General features: G+C 44.4%; 1 protein-coding gene across 13 annotated transcripts in view; it reads right to left on the reverse strand.

Moving 5' to 3' along the window:
* USP28 (ubiquitin specific peptidase 28) overlaps positions 1 to 14,168 on the reverse strand; it is a 72,014-nt gene that overhangs the window by 2,289 nt on the left and 55,557 nt on the right. For 9 of the 13 annotated variants that reach the window (XM_070078467.1, XM_051849130.2, XM_051849123.2 and 6 more), the window contains 11 exons: positions 13,173 to 13,243; positions 11,500 to 11,728; positions 7,490 to 7,684; positions 6,796 to 6,935; positions 6,452 to 6,637; positions 5,300 to 5,395; positions 4,518 to 4,696; positions 4,328 to 4,406; positions 3,564 to 3,643; positions 2,922 to 3,045; positions 239 to 434 (listed from right to left, as the gene is read on the reverse strand). In XM_070078467.1, the coding sequence (XP_069934568.1) occupies positions 239 to 434; positions 2,922 to 3,045; positions 3,564 to 3,643; positions 4,328 to 4,406; positions 4,518 to 4,696; positions 5,300 to 5,395; positions 6,452 to 6,637; positions 6,796 to 6,935; positions 7,490 to 7,684; positions 11,500 to 11,728; positions 13,173 to 13,243 (1,575 nt within the window). The remainder of the gene's footprint in view (positions 1 to 238; positions 435 to 2,921; positions 3,046 to 3,563; positions 3,644 to 4,327; positions 4,407 to 4,517; positions 4,697 to 5,299; positions 5,396 to 6,451; positions 6,638 to 6,795; positions 6,936 to 7,489; positions 7,685 to 11,499; positions 11,729 to 13,172; positions 13,244 to 14,168) is intronic. The other 4 variants (XM_070078474.1, XM_051849140.2, XM_051849154.2 and 1 more) reach the window with 2 other exon arrangements.

The following is a 14,168-nucleotide window of genomic DNA, read 5'->3' on the forward strand; positions in this document are numbered from 1 at the left end:
ACAGTGCTTGTCCACTGCCCACAGAGGAGCTTCAGCAGCCGCGGAGGAGGTAAGGGGAGTTCAGTAGAGCAAATTTACTTTTAACTCACTTATATTTTGTACTAGCATGGGGGGCGGGGTGGAGGAAGAGGGTACAAGGCTCCAATTCCTTACAAAGTTTTGACAACCAGTGAGACCACTATAATCTCTACAATTTATAAAATCTTAGAAATTATCCAACATGGTACCAACAACATACCTGCAATATCTTGCCCAAGGTAAGAGCACCAGTGGTTTCTCATGACCTCAATGGCATCCAGGTCATCCTTGGAAATGTCGTTATTAATTATCAGGTGAATGCAGGGAATGATGAGCTCATTCATCACATTAATGCCCTCTGTCACAGAGTGATCATCGTTTGTTTCAAAGAGCGAAGCTGCTTTAGCATTCAGCTCCTACAGATAAAAGGCAGAGTAGAGGGGAAAGTCTGAAAAAGACCAAATTATTGCATACTGGACTCATCTGGGGATCTTTACAAACTACTGATGTTGGGTCCGACCCTAGGTGTGCTGATTCACTGAGCATGTGGGTGGTCTGGGCATTGAGATTTCTTAACTGCTCCCAAACTGATTTTTAAGATTTATTTTATTTATTTGAAAGAGTTACAGAGAGAGGTAGAGACAGAGAGAGAGGTCTTCCACCCGCTGGTTCACTCCCCAGATGACCGTGACGGCCAGAGCTGCGCCAATCCAAAGCCAGGAGCCAGGAGCTTCTTTCAGGTCTCCCACGTGGGTGCAGGGGCCCAAGGACTTGGGTCATCTTCCACTGCTTTCCTAGGACATAGCAGAGAGCTGGATTGGAAGAGCAGCAGCCGGGACTAGAATTGGCGCCCATATGGGATGCTGGTGCTTCAGGCCAGGGCTTTAACCCGCTGCGCCACAGTGCCAGCCCCCCAAACTGATTCTAATGCAGCAAAGTTTGTGATCCACTAGTCTAAACTTATAAGTCAATGTCATATTTAGCACCTGTTTCTACCAAAAAGACCGACTCAATGGCTTTCAATCTCCATGAGCACCAGAACTACCTGCACCCACCGCCCCCCAGGCCTCTCCCCAGATATCCTAATTTAACGGTCTTGGGAGGGCCTGACAATCACTACTGTTTGAAGGCTCCCACCACCCCAGGTGCAAACTAGGAGTTGACAGCTAGTGATGCAAAGACTTTAAATCCCTCCTACTGTGTTACTGTAGATGCCAAGTGGGATATTCAAAATGTCAACCTGTATTTGATGATTTAAAAACATAAGAGCATGGCTGGCGCCGCGGCTCAATAGGCTAATCCTCCGCCTTGCGGCGCCGGCACACTGGGTTCTAGTCCTGGTCGGGGTGCCGGATTCTGTCCCGCTTGCCCCTCTTCCAGGCCAGCTCTCTGCTGTGGCCAGGGAGTGCAGTGGAGGATGGCCCAAGTCCTTGGATCCTGTACCTGCATGGGAGACCAGGAGAAGCACCTGGCTCCTGGCTTTAAAAAAAAAAAAAAACGTAAGAGCATGGCTCGAATAAAAATTCAGATCCATCAAATCTATGGAGCCTTTTTCCTCAAAGTTGCCCTGCCCCATATGTAACTGACACCGAATCCAAAGTACAGACCAGAAAACAGAGCTCTTAGGATGAATCTCTATCATGAGGTAATCTCCTCCATGGCTTTTAACAAGACCAAGGCAGTGGTACAAATGATGGTCTGATCTCTCCTGGGAAAGGCAAATCTGTTGGGTACCAAGCATGTGCTGGTACCTGCATGGCCCCTTTCTAGTCCTCTGAAGAGCAAGCATGGTTTAAGTCCTCAGGTAAGCTGCACAGGGATGCAGGCTTGCCTTTCCGTATGACTGCCAAATGCAAACTGGGCCAGAATAGGATTTGACCTCACCAGAGTATGGCAATGATGCTAACAGAACAGTAGGACCAATTCCTAGGGCTCACACCTTGTTTCAAAAACTAGAGTCACTTAGAAGTCACTAATACTAACCTAACAGCTTAGTAGGGAACAGTAAGACAAAGTATGGCCTCCTTTCAACACTCATGCTTACTTCCTGCCAGGTAGAGCAAAACAGGTGAACTAGAGAAGGACCTGTGGGGCTGCAGCCTGCAGTGCTGGCATCCCATATAGCTGCCAGTTCAGGTCCCAATTAACTCCACTTTCAATCCAGCTCCCTGATCATGGCCTGGGAAAGCAGAGGAGGATGGCCCAAGTGCTTGGGCTCCTGCATTCACGTGGGAGACCCACAGGAAGCTCCTGCTCCAAATCATCTGAGCTCTGGTCATTGCAGCCATTTGGGGGTGAATCAGGGGATGGATGATCTCTCTCCATCTGTTAACTCTTAAAAAGAGAGAGAGAAGGACCTGTGCTTAAGGAGCTCCGAAGGCAGCAGGGGAGAGGTGACGAAAGCGGGAATGGAGGCTGGATGAGGGGCACCACAGACAGGACTGATCGCAGCCTCTGTTACGTGGAAGCAGCGTGAAATTCACTTAGCAAGGGTGGGAAACATCCAGCCTGCTGGCCACAGGCTGCATAAAGCCTGAGAAGCCACTTGGTCAGCCCTTTGCCAAAGCAACCACAGGTTTAACTCCAAATCCAGTAAAGCTACAGCAGGCGGATTCTGAGGTCGACAGTTTGAGTGGCCCGTGAATGGTGCTATACGCACACAAACGGCCCTTGGTAGGAGAAAGGATCCCAACCCTTGACTCAGCGAAACTTACACCCCCACACATCCCACCCACTTCTCCCGCAAGCTCAAGGTTTTCCAAGCAGTACAAACCAGCAGGTATTTCCTTCGGTACAGGGCGATCACAGACTCCTTCACACCACGGCTTCAGGGAGCAGAGGTCTCTCTCTCTCTCTCTCACACCCACCCACCCCAAGCTCGAGGCTTTCCAAGCAGTACAAACCAGCAGGCACTTCCTTCGGTACAGGGCGATCACAGACTCCTTCACACCGCGGCGAGGCCCCTTGGTCAGCAGGGCAGCGTTGCTCTGGTAGGCGTACACCAGGTAGGACAGTGCTTCTTGGTACCTTAGGAAATAGGAGGCACACAACAGCTCAGTTCTCTCTGGCCACAATCTATGGCCTATACCTAACACAAGACTGTCGGGCTACGATTCTGGCAAAGTCTTAGAGACATGGTGGGCAGAGTGTCCTGGGAAGAGCCTGAGGGCAACAACTGCCACCAATCTTGGTGCTTCCACAAACTGGCCGAGAGACCTAGGCAAATCATAAAACTCCCCCGGCCTCAGCCTTCCTCAGCTCCCCATCAAGCTGTTCACGAGGGATGCCGGTTCAACACTCATTTTCTGGGTTCATCTTTGTGTGTCAGAAACTCCAGCTACAGTGTGTCTCTTGACTAATAAATCTACCAGGCAAAGGCTGAAAAGAACGTGCGTGCTATTCAGAGCAAACGTGCAGTCCTGGGAAGAGCAGAGGTACATGGGGTTCTGTGTGGTGCCTGGCTGGGACTCCCGCTGCATCACAGGCAGGCCCCCGAGAGCGAGCGTGCTGACCAATACTCTGCGTGAAATGAAAGGCCAACATACTTTCCTTTTTGATAGAGTTCCAGGCCTGTCAGGAGATACACAGACACCTTTCGGAACAAACTGTAGTCTTCATGCCACTTCTGAAAAGGAATGAGATGATCACAGTAAACCACACTGCACTTTCCACCACCAAGAAACTGCAAATTCAAGACTAGTTTTTCTTGATTACCTCTGGCCAGGCACAAGAACAGCAAGCACAAACTCTCAGAAACTTTGGAATTTATTATCTTAATTCCTCACACCAACGTCATGATCATTCAGCTCTGGCTTGAATGACCGACCTCTCAAGTCCTGACAAGACTGTCCAGACACAGGGGGATGGAAGGACAAAGCTGTTCCAAGTCAGGCCAATCAACAACCAGGCCCAGTAAGAGTGGGGGCACTCCTGAGGTCGCATGTAACACAGCTTTATAGAGAATGCAAGGAGTTCTTGGAAAATTTGTAGCTGTATTTGTATTTCAATGCCTTCTGGAAACAGTAGCATTTAAAACAAATCAAAAACATGCTTTCAAGAATTGTACTGCCTGGAACAAGGCTTAAATGGATAGTATTAAAGGGAAGTGAAGGGTGGATTCACTCTAATAAAAGAATGGAAATTAAGAGACCTGCTATTCTGAGGTAAGAACAAAATCCTGTATCCACTCTTTCCCAGGTTTTTTAGGGGAAGTGTAGGGAACAGAACCAGACAGCTGGGAAAACACAGCCTGGTTAGTTCTGCCTCAAGAAGGGATGATTCACTTGGAGAACTAAAGAAAAGATTTCACCTTGTACTCTTCCATATTCATGTCATCTGGACCAATCTCCTTCAGTTTGGCTTGTGCCACCTTCATGATGCTGATGGATCTGTGCAGGACAGAGTTCAGAACGCACTGAGGGAGCACTAGGCACAACCTCCCCTCAGAGGAGTGGCCAAAGCCAGAAGGAAGGGGAGTCACTTGGGTGTTCCTGTCTCACCTTTCGTCATAGCTAAGATTTTTATCGGCAAACTGTTCCAGAAGAGTCCGCTCGACGACCCTTTTGGGAGCTTCGTTTTGGAAAAAGTAAACCAGGACGTGCTGAAGCCGAGGGTCGCTGTGAGAGGTGGGAGTCTCTTTGGCAAGCTGATAGAGCCTGGAGTATTCTTCATGGAATGCCTGTCACACACAGAAGGGACATCAGAAAAGGCGCATGCTGGGCCTCTGCACAGAAATCCGTCCCCAAGGGCTGCAGGCGCTTTGCACTGAGAAATGACCTGGGCAACTACAGAATCTATGTGTGTTGCTCGCATCTCACGAGGGATGAAACTCCTCTAGCGTTCTAGCACCAATGGAACCCATTTTTCCCATGAAGTTCTCAGAAAAGCCTGTATTTAGTTGTAATCATTTTAAGCATATTTTTAAGTTCCAGTGAACTGAATTGTAAAAATCCATTCAAGTGCAAGTATATTCAAATACCTTCAAAAGTAAGGCCTGTTTTCTTATATTAAGGCCCTGAAGTTAGAGGCACAATCTCGGGGCTTTATTAACAGATATCCCAATAACAACACACAGCCCTCTGGGGCAGGTGCAACACAGAGTGACACTGCCAACCAAGGGGAGCAAACAGTGCTGCTTGCCAGAGAGCTGGACGGGAAAGGGCATCTCCTGTTTCACTTCAACAAAAGACAGCTTTAATCCCACCTTTTCCCATCTTACAGAGTTACCACCTGGATATGATGATGGCTGGGTTGTAAGGCGGAGAGTTTTAAAGAGCGATACCTTGATAAGCCCTGCTTCAGACCCATCTCGGTCAAAGGTCTGGCGGGCTTTGGCTATGGCCAGGATGACCCCTTGCATGGCAGGGCTCAGCATCACCTACCATAAGAGGGCACAGAACAGAGAGAAAAGGGAGAGAAGAGGTTCAAAAGACAGCTGTGAGAAAGCAAGGTGAACAGAGCGCTAAAGGGAAACAGAGCAGGGTGCTTCTCGGCCAGCACCCACTGCAAGCCATGTTCCACACACCTTCCCCTATAGCATGCACAGCCTCCGACCCAAGGTCAACACCTCTCAGCAAGACACACTAGTCCTACACCGGATGTTCTACTCTAGTACGAATGAAGAAAGCTGTATGTCCAAAACTACCTCCAACATGGAATTATGTTAAATGATGGCTGAAGAATTATGTTAAATTATGTTAAATTCCTGCTCAGGAATTATGTTAAATGATGGCTCTCAGAGGGGATGCATCTGAGGTCAGAATTCCAATTTAGTTTTGTACTTTAAGTGTATATTTCCAATACGAAAGTATTTTAGAGTTCTTGAAGGATGAACAGTAAGTTTAAAATAATCTGGAAACTAAGGGCTACATAAATGTGACTCTGTAAGAGGAAAACTTTTCAAAGATCTAAAAAAAAATATTCTACGGGAAAGAACAGGATTCGTGATTCAGTGTAGTGCAACTGAGAAGGAAATAGGCCACGAATAACTTGGGATTCTACAGCCTCTTTCCAAAGTTTTAGAATTAAAAACACTAATGACTTTAATCCGTATGTGTTTTGCCCACTGTACAAATGAAACGCTTGTATATAGAAGGGAAACAATTGACTAATATAAATCAAAGATTCCCTACTTAAACCTAGAAGGCAATTTTTGGTTCATTAATACCAGAAAGGGATTAATTTCTAGCTTCCTGAGCCCCTGGCTTCTGCACTGGCCTCCCTAAGTACAAGCCTGGGTGGAAACATACACACTGTGCAGGAGGAGCATGACTACCCCTTAAACAACAGTAACAAGGTCAACGCCAGACAGGCCTGCTTGTCATTTAACTGCATCAGTGAGAAAATACCAGACACTTAAAAAGTATATTCAGTCACATGAGAGGGAAATACAAGACTGACAACAGACAGCTACTTCCTGCACTCTTCTCTGTACCTCCTCATCATATCCATCTGCATCAGATCTAACCAGAATCCTTCCCACACTGGGAATCTCCACTTCAGAGACCTCAGAATTAGGTTGGGCAGCAGACTCTGCATCAGGAGCTTTTGGGGGCTGTTCTGACTGCTCTGCAAGGTTTGTTTCCTGGGGCATGGGCTTCTTAGGTTCAGCTTCCTCAAGCTGTGGCAGCACAATGGGGAGAGAGTAAGAGAAACAGGAGAAATAAAGAGGAGTTGGTTAAATGCAGCAGAGACACAGAATAACAGAAACATGAGAATGCTGGAAATTACTGCTGAAGACCCAGCGGTCTTGAATTTGGGGTTCCCTGCCACTCTCACCTCACTCAGCGCTGCCTCGACACCACTCTTCTCATAGGCATGTGCTGTGTTTGCGATCGCCTGGGCAGTCTGTTCCTTTACAATGACAGCATGCTCAGAAGACAGGCAGCGAACCCCATGAGAAGAGGCTACCGAAGGCTCTGACAACAAATCGTACAATGGCATTAGCATCTGATGACGTCAAGATCATAAAAGGCAAGCAGGATGAACACGGCTGGATACACAACCCTTCTAACTCACTTTTGAAAAAGTCTTTACAAATATCCCCTAGAAATGAATGACTATAAGAAATGGCTGCTTCAGCAAGAACCCAACTGACGCTTCTGTAAAATTTAATGTGCATCCAGCTTTGTTGTCTTTCTTTATGGCAACAGCCATCTGTGTTGAGGAAGACAACCTTTGGAGAACAGTTTTCACAAAGTCTACCTATTAGCCCCATCATAGTTTCTCCATTGCTGGGAAATAAGCAAAACTACACGGTAGTGAAAGTGCAAGTACTAGTCCTTCAGATATTACTTCCACTCATCAGAAACCACAATCTACAGCCACTATTAAGTCCATCAGATGAGTAACACCAACTCTATAGGAACTGTGTCGTAAAGACTGTGGCACCACTTAGGAGAAGCGCACATGACTGGCCAGTGGAGTGCAGTGTGAATGTTACTAAATCATGGATAAGGTCCTTCTCAGACACCTGGTGACGCAGAGAAGTCCTGTGATGTGGAGCTGGCGGATGATTCCATCTGAGGGATTTTGCAAGACTGCTCTTCTTCCCACTCTTCTACTTCCTGCTCAAATCGCCAGTTATCTTCCTGAATGTAATGCTTCAGTTCCACAGACAGTGCTTCCACCTCTCCTAACATCTGATCAGACTCACTCGGGGCTGCCTCTGAAGGGAAACAAAGATGGGGTGAAATGCAGCACTATCCAGCAAAACAGGCCATTAGCAGCCAAAAAGACCTTTCTGAAAAGGAAGAGAACATGACATCTCAGCTTTTGTCTTATCGCCAACTAAAATACATACATACAGAAAATCTTGACACTATAACCCCAACAACCACAGCACATCAGTAACAGGGCCTGGCATGCTGGAGATAGGCATTAAATGTCTATTAAATGAACAAACGAATGGGTGACAGAGTAAGGATTTGGAAGAGACTAGTCAACTACTAGATGTACCTAATGTCTTTTTTGTTGTTGTTAAGATTTGTTTATTTATTTGAAAGTCAGAGTTACAGAGAGAGAGAAGGAGAGGCAGATAGAGAGAGAGAGAGAGACAGAGGTCTTCCATCCACTGGTTCACTCTCTAATTGGCCACAACCATCAGAGCCACGCTGATCTGAAGCCAGGAGCTTCTTCCGGTCTCCCATGTGGGTGCAGGGCCCAAGGAATTGGATCATTTTCTACTGCTTTCCCAATAGAGAGCTGGATCAGAAGTGGAGCAGCTGGGACTTGAACCAGCATTCATGTGGATTGCTGGCACTGCAGGTGGCAGCTTTACCCATTTTGCCACAGTGCCAGCCCCCTAGTATGTCTTAGAAATTTAGAAAATCAATAGATCTGATGGAAATTTCAAGCTAAATATTATCAGTTTAACCACTGCACCCATTATTAAGAATGCCCATTCGGGGCCAGCACCGTGGCTCACTTGGTTAATCCTCTTTCTGCAGCACCGGCATCCTGTATGGGCGCCAGGTTCTAGTGCCGGTTGCTCCTCTTCCAGTCCAGCTCTCTGCTGTGGCCCAAGTGCTTGGGCCATGCACCCGCAAGGGAGACCAGGAGGAAGCACCTGGCTCCTGGCTTCAGAATGGCACAGCGCTGGCCGAAGCGGCCATTTAGGGGGGTGAACCAATGGAAGGAAGACCTTTCTCCTTTCTGTCTGTCTCTAATTCTGCCTGTCAAAAAAAAAAAAAAAAAAAAAAAAAGAATGCCCATTCACCTCAAGAGTGTTAGAAAGAAATCTGAGGCCATTTATACTGCCTCAAGTTTCAGACAATAAGTACTATCAGAAAGCACTATGAAACAATGATTAGATGGTCAATGATGAAGAATGGCAAGGATACAAGGGCATAGCAAATTTCATTTCTTACCCTGTGACTAAAAACCTGTAGAACACCATATTCACTTATGGTTGTCATCAACCAGACTTTTCACAAGGCAAATGTCAGTGGCTGCTTCTTTTTTTCTTTCTTTTCTTAAAAGATTTATTTATTTATTTGAAAGGCAGAATTACAGAAATAGAAGGAGAGAGAGTTCTTCCATCTACTAGTTCACTTTCCAAAAGATAGGGCTGGGCCAGGCTGAAGTCAAGAACCTGGAACTCCATCCAGGTCCCATGTGGGTGCGGGGACTCCAGCACTTGGGCCATTTTTTTGCTTCTTTCCCAGGAATTAGCAGGGAGCTAAATCAGAAGTGGAGCACACTTCCCAGCCACTTCCCATCCAGCTCTCTGCTACGGCCTGGGAAAGCAGAAGATGGCCCAAGTCCTTGGGCCCCTGCACCCAAGTGGGAGACCCAGAAGAAGCTCCTGGCTCCTGGCTTCAGATCAGCGCAGCTCCAGCCGTTGTGGCCAACTGGGGAGTGAACTAGTGGATGGAAGCCCCCTCCCTTCCTTCCCCCCCTCCCCTTTTCTCTCTGTGTAACTCTGACTTTCAAATAAATAAGTAAATCTTAAAAAAAAAAAAAAAAGTTGGAGCAGCTGGGCCTCAAACCATCACTCATATGGGATACTGGTGTTGCAGGTGGCATCTTAACTCCCTGCACCTCAATTGCCAGCCCCTGTTCCACTTGTTTCTGTAACCTAATAATGAACCATGCCTGCAGTAATAAGGTTCCTATGAACTGTCCACAGCTAGCACAGTCATTTGTATAGTAACTCCTACAGGCAGATGTTCATGCCTTCATACTGCAGACAAGTGATCCTGAAGATCAGTTATTGTTAAGCAATCATTCTCTCCATCCTCTTCTCCCCAACCAAACTGGCACCTTAGAAGCATAACGTGCTGCCTGGGCAGAATGCCCATACGTTTTCTTACCTGCAACACAGTAAAGACTGGATACTCAAGGAAAAAGCCTTCTGTTTCCTCACATGTGAAATGCTGGTCTTAAGACCTCTCACAGAAGATGGGACAGGGAGGAGAGAATCATGTAAACTTGAACAGCACAGAATTTAAGTCAGAACTGGATCTGAATCTTGGCCCTGCCATGCACTTCCTATCTGTGTAACCAGTCAGCTACAGAACCTCGTGGAGCCTGTTACTCAACTGGAAAATGAGGGTAATAAGAATTTACACCCTGCCTACCTCTCTGTCAAAAATTATTAGAGAAATAAAGTTTGAAAGCACACAATAAGGAGTAAAGCACCAGGGTTGGCGCTGCGGCAGAGCAAGTTGGATCTCTGCCTGTGGCACTGGCATCCCATATGGGCACTGGTTTGAGTCCTGGCTACTCCACTTCTGATCCAGCTCCCCGGTAATGCACCAGGGAAAGCAGCAGAGTGCCCTGCACCCACGTGGGAAACCTGGAAGAAGCTCCTGGCTCATGGCTTTGAACTGGCCCAGCTCTAGCTGTTGCATCCATTTGCAGAGTGAACCAGTGGATGACAGTTCTCTCTCTCTTTTCCCCTTCTCCTTTACCCTCTTTCTGCAACTCTGACTTTCAAACAAAATAAACAAATCTTAAAAAAGGAAAAACATGAGTAAAGTACCAATACAAATTATCATTATTGGTTTTAGCATCAGTTATAACAACAAGGATGAAACTGTTAAGGAAAATCCATTTTTAAAATGTAGCTATCCTTCTAATGGTGCAAAAGTGTGTGTACAAGGATGCACTAAAAAAGAAGAAAAAAAAAAAAAACTAGAAAAGCCCATCAGTGGGAGGCTGGTTATAGAACTGTTATACAATTGCTAAACAGAATGAGTAGCCTCAAACCCAAAAGGCTTCCATAGCCTTGGCAACTCATGACTAGAGCCTAGGGAGATTACTGATGCCATAAACAAGAGTGTCAAATTGTTAAGTCAACAACAGGAGTCACTGTGTACTTACTCCTCATGTGGGATCTGTCCTTAATGTGTTGTCCAATGTGAAGAAATGCTCTAACTAGTACTGAAACAGTATTTTACACTTTGTGTTTCTGTGTGGGTACAAACTGATGAAATCTTCACTTAATATATACTGAATCGATCTTCTGTATATAAAGATAATTGAAAATGAATCTTGATGTGAATGGAATGGGAGAGGGAGCGGGAGATGGGAGGGGTGCGAGTGGGAGGGAAATTATGGGGGGGGGAGCCAATGTAACCCATAAGCTGTACTTTGGAAATTTATATTTACTAAATAAAAAAAAGAATGAGTAGCCTCTATTAATGAAAACAGAGATGGCTAAATGTTAAATGAATTAAAAAGGTTTAGAATTGAATGGAAAAACATACCATTTGGGGAAAAAATGGGAGGGGAGATAAAGATAAAAGCTAGCACATGCTCAGATTATTTCTTGAAGACTTCCTAAGAAACCTCACAGTGTATACTTACTAGGGGAGCAGGATCAGTGATACAGGAAAGCAAGCTTATTTTTTCTTTTTATTCCCTTTTATAATATTTATATTTTAAATGCATTATTATATAATAGTAAGTTGTAGTTTAAATTTTTAAAGAAGTAGTAGAGATTTTCCCTAATCTCTGGTACTGCTAAGATACCTTTACCTGCATTGAAGTGGGGTAGCTTGTCATTAATATACATCAGACAGTAAGCACTAACATTTCTCAGGCCCCCATAGGAATCTCTTTCAAGTTCTTCCCAGGAAGATTCAGTAACAGAGATGTCATTGTACTTGAGCCAGATCTGTCGGGGCTGATTATAGATATAGGCCCAGTAGTGTCCAGCATTTGCTTGACCTTCATGAACAAGAACTGCGTGCAAACGATAAGGCACCTGCAAATCAGACAGGACATTCCTGTTAGGTTGAGCAAGTCATCTGATAAAATTCATTTTATTAAAATTCAAAATTATTTTCAACTATCAGAGGAAAAATGATTATTCATACGTGTTCCAAATGGGGTTCACTTTAAAACACCTTGTTAATTCAAGAAGAATAAAAATATAGCCTAAGAGTCTACCAATTATGTCTCAGTACCTCAATTTTTAAAAACAGACAACAGAACTAGATGATCTGTCTGAAGATTCTGTTAACTCTAAACTACAATTACAAATCTAAACCAAAGATAGCCCAGACCTATTTATCCTTCCAATTCAAAACCCAGCTTGTCTAAATAACTGGAAAGGGTGTGTATTTTCCAATGTGAGAAACAGAGCAATGCTTACCTGTTAAGTAAGTATGCATGAAAGAAAGCCAGTGAAAGAATCAAATCAAACTTCCACCACCCTGACATGTTGTTACTGGCAGTGGAGATTTTTGAAATAACACAAAAGGGAGAATGGGGAAACCCCCTGATTTACACAGTGCACTCTTATCATGCAACAGAACTGTGCTTCAGTGCCATTCTAAAAACACCTCTCTTCTCACAACCATGCTGACCATTTTGTCTACTCGCACAAAAGGCATAGCAAGGACATGCCATGAGAGGCTCTTATAACCTCCAGGCCCAGAATGCCAATATAAAAAAAGATTTATGAGGATAGTAAGAATTTCTGGGGCAGGCATTTAGCCTAGCAGTAAGACACAGTTTGAGATGCTCATATTCCATATCAGAATGCCTGGGATCTGAGTCCTGGCTCCATTTTCAATTCCAGCTTTCTGCTAATGCTCACCCTAGGAGGCAGCAGGTGGTGGCTCAAGTATTTGGGTCCCTGCCACCCTTGCAGAAAACTCACATTGGGCTCCTCACTCTTGGCTTCAGCCTGGCTTAATTCCAGTTGTTACAGGCATTTGGGAAATGAATCACTGGATGGAAAATCTCTCTCTCTGCCTCTCAAATAAGTAAAATAAAATACTTTGAAGTTTTGTTTGAAAAAAGGAACATCTGTCCTGCCTAACTCCCTTTCACAGTTACAAGTGATTAGAAAAAGTTTGAAAGAATGCTGGTAAACAAAGGATCACAAAGGATCCTTCCCCACCACACTACTTAAATTACCATTTATGAGAAATTTTTATTAATATCTGACAGTCATTCTTTCCATTATATAAAAATACAATGTGGCAGAAACAAAATAATGCTTCAATTCTGTTGCTGGTAAAAAGCTATATTGCTTCCTTTAGCCTAAAATGAAGAAACAGAATATTACCAATTTGTATTTTAAGTCCATTCTGATATGGGGGAGATTCTCACTCTTTTTCAAAGAAAACTATGAGGTTCACTATTTTTTTATCTACCATTAGCACATGCCTTGCCCACTTCCCCATCAATTTCTACTCTACCTGGCGAAGGAGAGGATCGCAGTACATTTGCTCAATAGTCTGTGTGGTACTTGCAATACAATTCTTTAAATCTGTTAAAAAATAAAACCTTGTTAAGATCACCTTGCTCCATGTCACAAAACCTGCTTTCACTAAGCAAACAATGCTGCTTCTCTGTACAGTTTGACTGACTTCAACATCTCTCTTTAAGCCACAAAGTAATATATAGTTTTAAAGGAACTAGTCCTTCAGATTAGGAAGGCTATAGTTCAATACAATCACATTAAAAATTTTAAAAATTATCATTTATAATTGGCACCAAAATTTCTGAAAGAGGAAATCATCTCTATTTAGGAAAAGATCTTTAATTGGTCACTTAGTTGTAAAATATGTGAGGATACTTTAAAATGCAATTTGTTGAAAATGGAATTAAGAGATTGCTTATTTTGGTGCAAAAAACTTTGAAAGTCACACAGTTTTTCATGTAATGCATTTTCTCTGAACTTTCTGAAGACCCCTCCTATGTCCCAGCAACAGGATCTGAAATAAGAAAGCAGAACAAAGGGCAGAGCTAACAGCTGCTGAGTAAGAACTCGGGAAGAATCTGGAGTTTTACTTGTCTTTTTGCTCCCCAGACAAAAGGCGAGAGGAAAGCCTCAGGCATAGTCCACACATTTTGGCAAGGAGGCCAAAGGCCTATTCAGAGCAGAATGCTGCATAATTCAATTGTCCAATGTGTGAACTGCTCAAGACTCTCAGTAAAGCATGCTTTACACAGAAAAAGACTTAAAAAAGCAGAAATCCAGGCCAGCTAAATTTTAAGTCTGGGTCAAAGTTCGTGGAAACTACAGGAACAGAGATTAGCAGATTCAGACAAATCCCAGCAAAGTGATCCTGAGTGTCTAAACTTCTAGGAATTTCCAAAAATACTGAGGAGGGAATAGAAGAGGGCTCTTCCGTCTGCTGTGTGATGGGGGTATTAACCAACCTTACAGGGCACCAGCAAGTACAAAAGCA

This window comes from Oryctolagus cuniculus, chromosome 1 (genome assembly GCF_964237555.1).
Source record: "Oryctolagus cuniculus chromosome 1, mOryCun1.1, whole genome shotgun sequence".
Lineage (NCBI taxonomy): Eukaryota > Metazoa > Chordata > Mammalia > Lagomorpha > Leporidae > Oryctolagus > Oryctolagus cuniculus.